This window comes from Drosophila kikkawai, chromosome 3R, assembly GCF_030179895.1.
Source record: "Drosophila kikkawai strain 14028-0561.14 chromosome 3R, DkikHiC1v2, whole genome shotgun sequence".
Taxonomy (NCBI): Eukaryota; Metazoa; Arthropoda; class Insecta; order Diptera; family Drosophilidae; genus Drosophila; species Drosophila kikkawai.
In genome coordinates, this window is record NC_091731.1 from 8,574,751 (window position 1) to 8,586,890 (window position 12,140).

General features: G+C 40.0%; 2 protein-coding genes across 4 annotated transcripts in view; one reads left to right on the forward strand and one right to left on the reverse strand.

Moving 5' to 3' along the window:
• The window catches only part of Ino80 (chromatin-remodeling ATPase INO80), a 41,166-nt gene that overhangs the window by 11,834 nt on the left and 17,192 nt on the right, over positions 1 to 12,140 (reverse strand). For all 3 annotated transcript variants that reach the window (XM_070287142.1, XM_017180511.3, XM_041774354.2), the window contains exons 9-12: positions 8,410 to 8,568; positions 7,752 to 7,854; positions 7,594 to 7,676; positions 1,932 to 2,238 (exon numbers count right to left, since the gene is read on the reverse strand). In XM_070287142.1, coding sequence (XP_070143243.1) covers positions 1,932 to 2,238; positions 7,594 to 7,676; positions 7,752 to 7,854; positions 8,410 to 8,568 — 652 coding nt within the window. The remainder of the gene's footprint in view (positions 1 to 1,931; positions 2,239 to 7,593; positions 7,677 to 7,751; positions 7,855 to 8,409; positions 8,569 to 12,140) is intronic.
• LOC108084351 (putative serine protease K12H4.7) lies at positions 10,039 to 12,057 on the forward strand. The gene is made up of 7 exons (XM_017180514.3): positions 10,039 to 10,247; positions 10,349 to 10,530; positions 10,585 to 10,820; positions 10,896 to 11,127; positions 11,181 to 11,353; positions 11,417 to 11,707; positions 11,767 to 12,057. Exons 1-7 carry the CDS (start codon positions 10,047 to 10,049, stop codon positions 11,871 to 11,873), a joined length of 1,422 nt encoding a protein of 473 aa, XP_017036003.1. The 5' UTR covers positions 10,039 to 10,046; the 3' UTR covers positions 11,874 to 12,057.

Below are 12,140 nucleotides of genomic sequence, written 5' to 3' on the forward strand. Positions count from 1 at the left end.
TGCGGAAAAGCGCTGCACGCACTGGGAAATTTGAATGATGGCAAGCTTAAGAAATGTGGAAAATTTCCCCACAACAAAAGCAAAATGTGTGCTGCCGTGTAAACTTTACCTAAACTTTTTTAATATGTAATAATAATTAATTAGACCAATTTTTAGATATTAAAATAAAACTCAAGTTCAGAGTCAATATTTATTTCGGAGCAGGAATCATCAGTCTTCAACATTAGCTATGTTTTGAGACAACATATTCGTACTTGGGAACTTTAAGGTGCAATATTTGTTGAAAGAGTAAAGGGTTTATTTTATCACCACACCCCTTATCTGAACTTTTTATATAAAAATATATACTTGTATCTACCAATTGATCTTTTATTAAAATATTATTTTTAATATTTAATACATATGCTTATTAATCCATAAATGATAAATGGAACTTTAGTAGTGGAACTTTGATAGTGGCACTTTACCATTAAATCTACAAATTATTTTTTTTATAGATTTGGAAAAGAGTTACCCTGGGATTCATGACAATTCCTCATTTTGACCGGCGGAACAATAAACAGCCAATAAATGTCGGTTAACATTACGAAATCAAAACAAAACAAGAGCAACCTGCTCGGATTGGCAATTTATGTAGCCACAACACGTGAGCTCATTGATTAAATTAGCTATGTCTTTTGGCCAAGCCCTGTGCACATAAAATTTTATTTATGAGCCGCAATTCGGTCGGTTTTTTCTTTGCCTCTTTCTTCGACTTTCCTTGCTTTTTCGTGGCATTTTTATGCTAAGCAAAAAACAACCAAAGTCGAAAAAAAATCGAACGTCGAGTGACAAGCGAACCAAACATAATCAACTGCGCCACATTAAATTGGGTTGCGTGCGTTTCCGAGGCTAGAGAAATACTCCAGCAGTAATGACAATTCAGTTTCTTTTGCGAGAAAAAAGAAAGAAATTGAAATTTTTCTCCTTTCCGGGAATCTAGTTTAGTTAAATTTGGCTTATATCCTCTCCCTTTAAAATATTTTACTTCCTGAAACCAATTTCTAATCCTATTACTGTTGGGTTTTTCCCAGTTTAAGCATCACTCCCAGGATTGTTAGGAGTCACAACCCGCACATCTGGTTGTAATGAAAACGTTATCAAGCGACAGACGCGCATTTGCAGTAACGAGATGAAACGGGGACATAGGCAAAATTAGCTGCGTTCGCCGGCGAATTGCGGGCCAATCAGTGAGTGTGCCACAATTTGGCCAAACAAACAAGCAACAAACTGGTCAAGTTAGAGATTCCATCGGAGCTGGTCCCCTCCTCAAGCAACTGTTGCTGCAGCAACTAGCGCTAGCAACTTGCAACGTGCAACCTGCGATCTGCTGAGCCTGCACTTGTCTCGATTTCACATCAGTTTTTTTTCCTATGTTTGCTGTTACGGCAGTTTTTGCCCGTTGCCTACTTTTCAACGTCTTGTACTTTCGATTGGTTAATTGTTAAACAAATTTGAAATGTTTCTGCTTTTGCAGTCGCCCCGACTAATCCCCTCCGCGAATGCAAATCGCATGAGCTAACAAGCGGCAATCGTTGCACATCCCACATGCAATTGGCAACTCATAACAGCAAACATGCTTTCGGTCTGAGGCATGCTTGTAGCAAGTTGGTAGACCACATTTTCGGCTGCCTCCATATTGCTGGTGATTACCAAATATAATTTGAGTTATTAATCATTATAAAACTGATCGGTTTGTTGGGGGGAGAAATATATAAATACATATACTATCTGTTCCGAGTTTAAGTCATGTCTCACTGCTACCCACATTTTTCTGGGTATGCCGAGCTGCTGACTGCAGCGATCAGCAGGGGAAGTAGCGGTGTGGCGAACAAATAAATTATAGAAAGACTGATGGAAGGTTAACAGGGTAGCTGAGAAAGGGTACTCACTCATTGACTCGTTTTGACCCATCAGAGTGGGACTGTCGCCATCCACCACGAGAGCCTCGTTATCTGAATCATTGTCCATATGCTGGACACTGGTGGCTCCGGGCACATAGGTCTCCTGGCTAAGGGTCGGATGGTTGCTATCCGTGCCCACACTGGAGGCTGAGGATTGGATGCCCACGTCGATGAGGTCCTCATCCGGGTCCGGCTTGAGGCGCTTGGCCGCCGAACTGCAGCTGGCCACATCGTCGTCGAGATCTCGTAGAGTCGCAGTGGCCGCCGGAGTGGTGGTGCCACCCATATTTACATCCTAAGACAATAAAAGCAAATATCATAAAAAGTTATACCTTAATTTCCAAATGTAACAATCAAATCAATTAGCATTTTAATGGCCAGCGGAAGTGAGATACATATTCTTCTACAGCGACTGTTTATCGCTTGTATCTGCTTGCCGGTCCCCCTCGCACCGTTTATAATTTATGCCAAGTTATCTCTATCCCTCCTTATGGTATGTAGCACTAAAATCATTCATGCCAAACTTTAACAAAACTAAGACTTGAGTTATGGGCTGGTCAAGCGGAGGTCGGTGCTAAGAATGGGACACGCTCAGGGGTTGGACGAGGGCCTCTGGTAATTGCCATGCTTGAGGAAATTGCTCGGAAGTAGGGTAAAGAGTTTTGCATACATTTTACCCAGATTTTGATAGCCAATTGCTGGGAAAACAGTAGCAATTTTCCTACATGTACCCTGCTACTAGTTAAATCGTTTACAGATTAATGGTATTACATTGTTAAAGCTTAGAGCAAGATGGTTAAGCGTTGTGATAGTTTAATTTTAAATTAAAAGAAGAGTTCTGCTTTGGTATGAATTATGTATAATATATCGCAAGGTAAAACCTAATTATATTCTGAATATACCATAAAGTAATTTCTTTTAATAGCTGTGAGGAAATTAAAAATACTAGCTTGATTTTATTTTAATCGAAAAAAGGACTCCCATTTTGTATTCAGTCTTTTTCAGATCAACAAAAAGTCAACTGATTTCAGAAAGCCATTTGATAAAAAAATGTATCACAGCAGATTTAAGCGCAGTCTTTGCCTGACGACGAAAATCCTCTGTAACAATTGTTATAGCTGAATCGCTATATATTTTGCTCAGTGACCAGTGTGACCAAAGAAATTAAGGAAAAGCCATGAAAGGATTTTCTTTATTTTCTTTGGTAACACTGGAAACCTGTTTGGCATAAAAAGGGCATCAAAATGTCCTTTGTGGGTTAATTCCATATTATGGTCTTCGCCTTGACAGCACTTGTCAATGCCACTTTCTCCCCACGGGCAGAACATTTTCCGGTCCCACAATTATTTTTTCCTTCAACTTTCCCTCCATAATAGGGTCTTCATTAGGGATTCGTGGAGGAATTCCTCGGGGATTCACGGAGGAATTCCTTGCAGGGTATTATAATTTTAGTCAGAAGTATGCAACGCAGTAAAGGAGACCTTTCTAACCCAATAAAGTTATATAATTGATAAGCATCAACAGCCAAGTCGATCTAGCCATGTCCATCTGTCCGTCTGTCCACTTGTCCGTTTCTACGCAAACTAGTCCCTCAGTTTTAAAGTTATCTGAATGAAACTTTGCAAATAGTCTTCTGAATCCTATCACTGCTATATATGTCTGCTATTAAGTAGCAAATATCTGGCATGATAAAACTATATCCTTTCCTCTGACCGGATAAAGAGTGTTTTTTAATAATATGCTCCGACTCACATCAGGTGGCCAGAGGCAAGAATAGGTGTCTTAAGATCAGGTTATTATAATCTAAGAACATTGGAAAATACAACAAAATGTACAGGTCGTTGTAAAGCGAACATAAAACGCGAAAAGGATCATGTGCCTCAAAATTGGTTTTACAAATATCCAATGCTACACTCCTGCCCACAATTATACGACACCCCGAAAACTTTAGTTTCGACCCTCGTAGGAATGTCGGGAAGCATATTACAACAAATTCAAGTATGCTGAATTAAAGCTTAATGAATTATGCTTAAAATATGATTTTTTTATCTCTGATTGGACCACCCGTTTTTAAATAGCGTTAAAAAAAGCAGAAAAGCCCGATTTTTGCCATGCCTGAAACTGTATCATAGCTATACGACACATGTCAATTTTTTCGATTTACTTAATATTTTATAATTTTAATGGTATATAAAAAATTGTTTAATGATTAATAGAGCCACTTTAAGCCTTGGCAACCTCAAAAAGTCTCGTAGGCATCGAATTAACAAACTTTTTTGGTAAATATTGGTGTAATGGAAACTTTTGACCCAAAATATCACTTTTAAGGGTCTTGACACTCTAAAATTTCTTGTTATTGGCCTAAGCTCGCCTGACTTAAGTAAACTAAATGTTTTAAATTAAATTCAAGCCAGGGGAGCACGGTGGCCAACCCAAAACTCTTATATTGTGATTATTTATGAAGCGCTGGGTCTCTCTAACTTGGTGAATCCTGCATAAAAACATCATATTTTTCCATATGTTGTTCCAAAAATGTTAGAAGACGATCATGAAATACTTTTTTGTATTCTCCACTATTCATCTTGGATCTGGGAAGCACAGATCAAGCGCTTAAGACGCATGAAAGGCTCCCCCGAAACAGCGTTTTGAAAAAATAAGTTTAACCTCATGTAAATCTGTCCAATAGTGTCAAAACCAATCTGGGCCGTCAAGATAAACATTTTTTTCGTCAGAAAAAATTATCTACCTAAAAAATATTGAAAAAAAACTGTATAATCAAAAATAAGTTAAAATGTCATACTGAGGCCCAGTGTCTCCAAGACTTTTTCCTAAAACTTTAAGTTGTTCTATTTTGTAGCTCATTTTTAAGAATGGAGCCGTCTTTAAGACTACTCTGACTATGTACTACGATGATTTCAGTGTCCGCCAGACAGTCATTCGTGACACAGGCTGACTGCAACTAGCGGCAAGTGTGGCGCTCCAAGCAATCGAATAGCTAAATCTAAGAATTATGCGACGTTCATGGCGGTCGGGCAACTTGGGATCCTTCCAGAGCTTTGCTTCACTCCATATTAATCCGAATTTAAAAAAACTTGGGATAAAACAACGTATTTAATACATTTTCTGCGATATTTCGCTTACATTAAAGCCAGCATCGTTGTAAGCCCTTATTCATCCCTTTTTTTCGTCGGATAACAAACATCCACTTGGCATTTTATTTCCAAATCATTAAAATGTTACCAGAAACATAAAAAAAATTATTTGAATCCAAATAATTACCTCTAGCCGTTAAAATTGACATGTGTCGTATAGCTATGATACAGTTTCAGGCATGGCAAAAATCGGGCTTTTCTGCTTTTTTTAACGCTATTTAAAAACGGGTGGTCCAATCAGAGATAAAAAAATCATATTTTAAGCAGAATTCATTAAGCTTTAATTCTGCATACTTGAATTTGTTGTAATATGCTTCCCGACTTTCCTACGAGGGTCGAAACTAAAGTTTTCGGGGTGTCGTATAATTGTGGGCAGGAGTGTATTGGTCGAAAGTAACGTGATGGCCTTAAAAAGAAACTGAGAAACGTATTTGACTCAGAAGCTGAATGGGAAAAATATGTCCATTAAATAGTTTATGAAGGAACATCGCTTGGCAGGTCCGCCGATCCTTAAGGTCCAAAAGGCGTAGTCTATCGCATAAGAAGGGAGGCGGCGAAGTGGGTCCCAGTCTAAACCCCGAAGAGCGAACAATAGGATTTGTTTCCAATTGTGTCCAAGTTCTACATTGATCACAGCAGAATTGACGAAATTATGCAAAGTTGAACGAAGGTCGTTTGATATTCAATGTATGAGTAACACAAAGTTTAAAGCGCTCTCTCCAGGAAGTGTAATTTTGGCAATCGGTGTACACGATAACTCAAAATGTACTCAATCAGTTTGAAATTTGAAACATAACTTCTTTAACTAATTGTAACCCTAAAAGCACTTTATGATTCTTTCCCGTTTAGATACATTAGAGGGTAAACCGATTTGATTTAGATATAAAATTTAACAGTGACATAATACACTGGCTCTTAGCAAAATAGTTTTGTGATTTTAATTATTGCTTTCATTCTAGTTGTTTATTAGCTATTATAATTAAATCTAAATTAAGGGACAAGCACTTAGTTAAATTTCTCCACTATTGAAATGCAACAGGGCGTAAAGCAACAACTAAAATGATGTATCATTATATATCGGAGAAAGAGAAATAAACCGTTCCATAATAAGCAACTGCGACACACATCTTCGGCAACAGAATCTGTTCCAAATGAATGCATATCTTCTTTGTTTCTCTCTCTCCGATCGAGAGGCCCAAAGGAAGACGCTGGCTGCACTTAACCTGAAAACGTAAAAAGTAAAACGTGCTACTTGCCATTCGAGCATTGGAAACTCGAACTTCCGACCGTAAATGAAATGAAGTGATACTTGGGGGGAGGAGGGGCCAGGGCGAGGGATATGACTGCGTGCCATTATATAGCATTGTGTCGGCCGGTGGCATATGAACTTGAGTGGAGTTCGAGTACCCGACTTACTACTAAAAAAAAAAGAGTACCCGCAGAACCAAAAACGGAAGAAGCCACCAAGGCGAAGACACAGGCCCAAAGGCAGACGTAGCAGCGGCAGCAGCAGCACCACACACCATAATCAGTGTTCCATTGAACGCACAAAATCATTTAGCGAAACCAACAAAAACAAAACACAAAGAGGAGCGAGGGCCCTAGTTTGGAGGTGGATAGTATGCAGTGGTGCTGTGGTGTGGAGTAAACTAAAGCCTGCCACCCCGACGAGATCCAAGCCGAGCCAAACCAATCCTATCCAAAACCAAAGCGAACCAAAAAGCACTTGAAACTGTTTTTTAAAAGAGTCTCCGAGAGACTGCGAACGCCAGTCCAAGTAGGGTAAGAGCAAAGTGTTTGTTTTGGAGAGTACGGAGTATCTGGTAGGGACCACAGATGCACACAGAGAAATTTAAGTTGTGAGTTCTGAAAGTATTCCTTTCGAATATGGATTTACAAGAGATTGAAGAGGAGAAAGGTATAGTTTTGCAAATACTATTGACAATATCCTGTAGGTAACCTTAAGCTTATCATTTTCTCAACACTCATTAATAGATTATACAATTTAATAGATTTTTTGCGTGTACGACAGTTGGATGAATGAATATAGTCGGCTGGCAGTACTAGTGGCTCATGGAGTAGGTTCAAAGCACGCTACGTAGCAGACCAAGACCAGCCAAGACGATGAGTTGAGTTTTATAGCAAATTGAATTGTCTTTGTTGCTATGCGTGTGTGTGTGTCTGTCTGGTGATGTTGCATGAATCACGTGACCATGACCACCTCTGCAATGCCATAGGCCAAGAACAAGCGTCAGGAAAAAGCCGGCCGGGCCAGCTTCTCGCTTTTGTGCTCTGTATATGGACGCATCCGCAATTTGAGCCTCGCTCAGGAGATTATTTACTTTCATTAGGGGCAGCCAGCAGACGAAACTTGTCGTGTAGCAAGTGCAAACTTGGTCTAATAAACAGCCATTAGACGCTTGGCTGGGATCATGCATGAAATGGCCAGCAGAACGTTCGGTTCTAACAAGATTTACCTCGGGTCGAATCGCACTTACCTTATTCGGATGACGTCTTTTACGTTCGCCTTGAGTTTCTGCCGGAATAGGTGAGGACGATTGTAGTTTGGCCTCCTGGCGATCTGCCATCAAAGGAATTAATAAATATAAATAAGAGTTAAACATTTCTCTTCCATAAAAATCTCTAATCTACTCACATTTCATTTCGATCTCCTCGTCGTCCAATAGCAACGAGACCACTTCCTTTGGCTTGAGTGTGTCGGGTTTGAAATTGCCGCCACTTATGACCATGCGTTGTATCTGGAAAATAAAAGCGGGGGCGAAAAACCCCAGTAATCGATTGAAAGAAAGAAATCGGGAATTCAAGGCAGGAAATGAAATAAAACTCGTACAGGGTTAGCGCCTTAGAGTTCCGGAGTTCGTCGGCAGCTACTTATTTGTCGGCCCGAAATACTTTTATATGGTAATCGAGGGACTTCTGTTTCGGTAATTAAATGCAATAAATGCACAAGAAAGCGAAGAAGTGTTCGTACTTATGAAGAACCCAGGAGGCGTGACAGAAATGTCTCCTAACCAATTGTATAATTAATTTCCGGTGTTGGTTTACTACCAACTCAACCCATTCCGATCCCATCCACAAGTGCTCGTGTTTCGCATTGAGTATTTTTTTATAGAAACCCAAAGGCGCAACAATGCCCAGGGATGGGGATTTTAGGATGGCTCTTTTTTACCAACAAAGCACGTGCCTAATATGCGACTGAACAAAGGAAAAATGGTGCAACCTGAAGAGTTTGCGGTTTGCTTAGGGTTTGCTTGGGGTTTGGTTGGGTTTCCTGTCCCTGATCACTCACTCACCTCGCTTTTTTCTCGGGCCCTTTGCAGAATCCTCTCCTCGATAGTTCCTTTGCAGATCAGTCGGTAGACGGTCACCTGTTTGGTTTGGCCCAGACGATGAGCTCGATCCATGGCCTGTTGATCAACCGTGGGATTCCAGTCGGAATCGTAGAAGATTACCTAAAAGTCGGACAAATATTTTTATTTTTCACTTATAATGATTATAAATATTCATCAAATAAATGTTGGAATTTGTATTTTGTATAAGAGCTCTGATTTAATTAATCAAGATATTATAGGAAAATTATAAAATAATATTTATCTACAATTATTGGTAATACAATCCAAATAAGAGGATAGGTATAACATTCTCATTTCTTGCTGAATGGTTCCACTTGGTATGCAAATGGTAGCTCCACACGCGCATCCTTTCGCTACTCTTTTGATGAGTTCGAACCTGCATACATTAATAGTTCCTTCCCCGAATTCGGCCAACCTATAATCCACTTTGTAGTGTCACGCATTTTCCGCTTTTCCTGTCCTTACCCATCTATTATCTGGAGTAAGGGAAACGTCTCGCACCGGGGTTAACATTAACCCTTCGTTGCCCTTGTCGAGCTGCACTTGGTACGTGTTTGATGTGCAAGTGTTCAGCGATTCCTCGTCGCAATCTCTCAAGGGGTTCGTTGGTGGAGTGGCATTTCCGGCTGAGAGATGGACCTAATTAAAATCGAACTCCTCAAGGGATTGATGTTTTCCTTTTTATTTGGAACACGTGTTGAGATCTATTCAGAAGCGAACCAAATAGGTGAACCCCTCAAGAAAAATGTCTATGAAATCGGAATCGGAATGAATATATCGCGCAGGAAGTCTGCCATTAGAAAAAAATCTAACCCTCAGTTTAATGAGTTTTATAAATTTCGAGATCTATATATGTAAATAATATATGTGCCTTGTGGTTTTTATACTTTTGTTTTTGTGAATGAAATAATAAGAAAATGCAGAACTATTTTACATCGAGTTTCATAAATTACCTGATCTTTTCTGTACAAATGTTAGCTATTTAATTTTTTTCCTCTTAAAAATAAATACCAAATGGGACTTCATTTAAGACAACGTCTTCAAAATACGATGTCATATGGATATTAATTCTAAATAAATACAACGTTGACTTAATTCAAGTCTATTTCAACATTGAAACCAGTAAACAAATCGGAAAATATTACAAATCCATAGAAAATTTATTGATTATAATAGTGTGAATCACTGTATATTAGCTATATTTTCCCGATCATTGCAAATCTGTCTGAAAAAGTAAAACACACTTTCAAAGGGTACAATAAATACCTTGTACAACCCTTATCGGGTAACTCTATTACCTACATTTTAAGTACCTTCCAAGTGAGTGAAACCCAAAGATTGGTAATCGAAATAGTCGCTGCCTGAAACCACACTACACTGCTCGATAAGGCGCCGCATGGCTTTTGCGGGCCAACAATCTATTTAACCCAGTTGACAATATTATTTACTGGCTTAAAAAACGCTAATTAAGTGCTACTTGGGCGATAAGATTTGGCTTTCAGCTAAAGCAAGTACTTTAGTTGGCACATAAGCTGCTAACGCTTGATCAGTCCCATTCCAACACTCGACGATCGACGATGAAGTTCTGGCTGGGAATTACGTTGGCTCTGTTGGCCTTAGCCCAAGGCAATGGCAGTGTCTTTGAGAGGACCTTCAAGCGTCTTCATGAAGAACCCGAACAGCCGGCCACTCAGAACCGAGCTGACATAGTGCAGACCCTGTGGATTGAGCAGAAATTGGATCACTTTGATGCCTCAGAGACACGCAGTTGGCAAATGGTAAAGCACAATCCTTTATTGATTGTTTTGATTGGTATACCTTTGCGGTAACTGAAGTTTATATAATCTAATATAATTTTTAAAATCCTTTATCCTTGCAGCGCTACATGCTCAATGATGCTCTTTACAAGTCCGGTGGACCCCTGTTTATTTATCTCGGCGGAGAATGGGAGATCTCTTCAGGAATAATAACTGGTGGCCACATTTACGACATGGCTAAGGAGCACAATGGTCTTTTGGCCTACACTGAGCATCGCTATTACGGACAGAGCAAGCCCCTTCCGTAAGTAGATCGTTTGAGTAAGAAATAATTCACTAAAGAATCCACTCTTTACAGTGATCTCTCCAATGAGAACATCAAGTATCTTACTGTTAATCAGTCCTTGGCTGATCTTGCTCACTTCATCGACACCATCAAATCGACTCATGAGGGTCTAGCCGACTCTAAGGTCATCATTGTGGGTGGCTCCTATTCCGCTACCATGGTCACCTGGTTCAAGAAAGTGTATCCCGACAAGGTGGCCGGCGGATGGGCGTCCAGTGCGCCACTCTTGGCCAAGGTTAACTTTGTTGGTGAGTTTAGTTCTTAACACAGATTTGAAACTCTAGAAAGCATTGCAGAATCTCAATAAATTATTCTGCTTACAGAGTACAAGGAAATCACTGGGCAATCCATCAAACAGATGGGTGGCTCCGACTGCTACCAGCGTATTGAGAACGGTATTGCCGAGATGGAGACCATGTTCGCAACCAAACGCGGAGCTGAGGTTAAGGCCCTTCTCAAGCTGTGCGAACCCTTCGATGTCTATAGCGACCTGGATATCTGGACTTTGTTTAGCGAGATTTCCGACATCTTTGCGGGCGTGGTGCAGACTCATAAGTAAGTGAGAAGCTACCCAGAGATTATATAAAATAATAAACATTCGACCTTAGCGCTGGTAAAATCGAAGGTGTTTGCCAGAAGATAATGTCGGGTTCGAATGATCTCATTGGTGTTGCCGGCTACCTGTTGGATGAGTTCGGTGAGAGCGGAGCCAAGTGCTACGACCTGAGCTATGATGCTATTATTGGAGTGCTCCTGGACACCACCTATAACGGCAATATCAGTGAGTAAACTTTACATATTTCATTATAATCGTTAATATATTTGTTTTATTTAACGCATACAGTGCGCCAGTGGATATTCCAGACCTGCAATGAGTTCGGTTGGTATCAGACATCCGGCTCAAGCGACCAGCCCTTCGGCACCAAGTTCCCCGTCACCTTGTACACCACCATGTGCGCTGATATTTATGGCTCTCAGTATGGCAACGCGTTCATCACCAACCAGGTGAGCACCACCAATGCTTACTTCGGTGGGTTGTCTCCGGGCGTGGAAAATGTTTACCTAACCCATGGACAATTGGATCCCTGGAGGGCCATGGGAATTCAGGATGCAGATCAGGCAACCGTCATTCCAGGTGTGTTTTTGGGTGTTTAAATTAATCAAAAAGAATTTACGAAATTGGCTTTCCTACAGAGTATGCTCACTGCAAGGATTTCAATTCGATCAGCTCCAGTGACACGGCTGAGATGAAGGCCTCTAAGGAACGCATTGCCGAATTGGTTCGCGAATGGGTTAAATAATCTGAGATAACCGCTCAGTTAATGAAAACTCAGTATATATATACATTTCCTACACGCAGCATATATGCTTTAACACAATCAAGATAATCGGCGATAAGACTTAAAGGAAAATCTAATCAATATGTGTTACTGATTGTTGATTTGTATCGATTTGTCAAGAATAAAACACGCCCTTTTTCAAGGATTTAAAATATTATTATTATCAGGACAAACAAAGTAGATAATAACACTGCTCGTTTCTAATATAAATTTTAATTGTTTTATAGA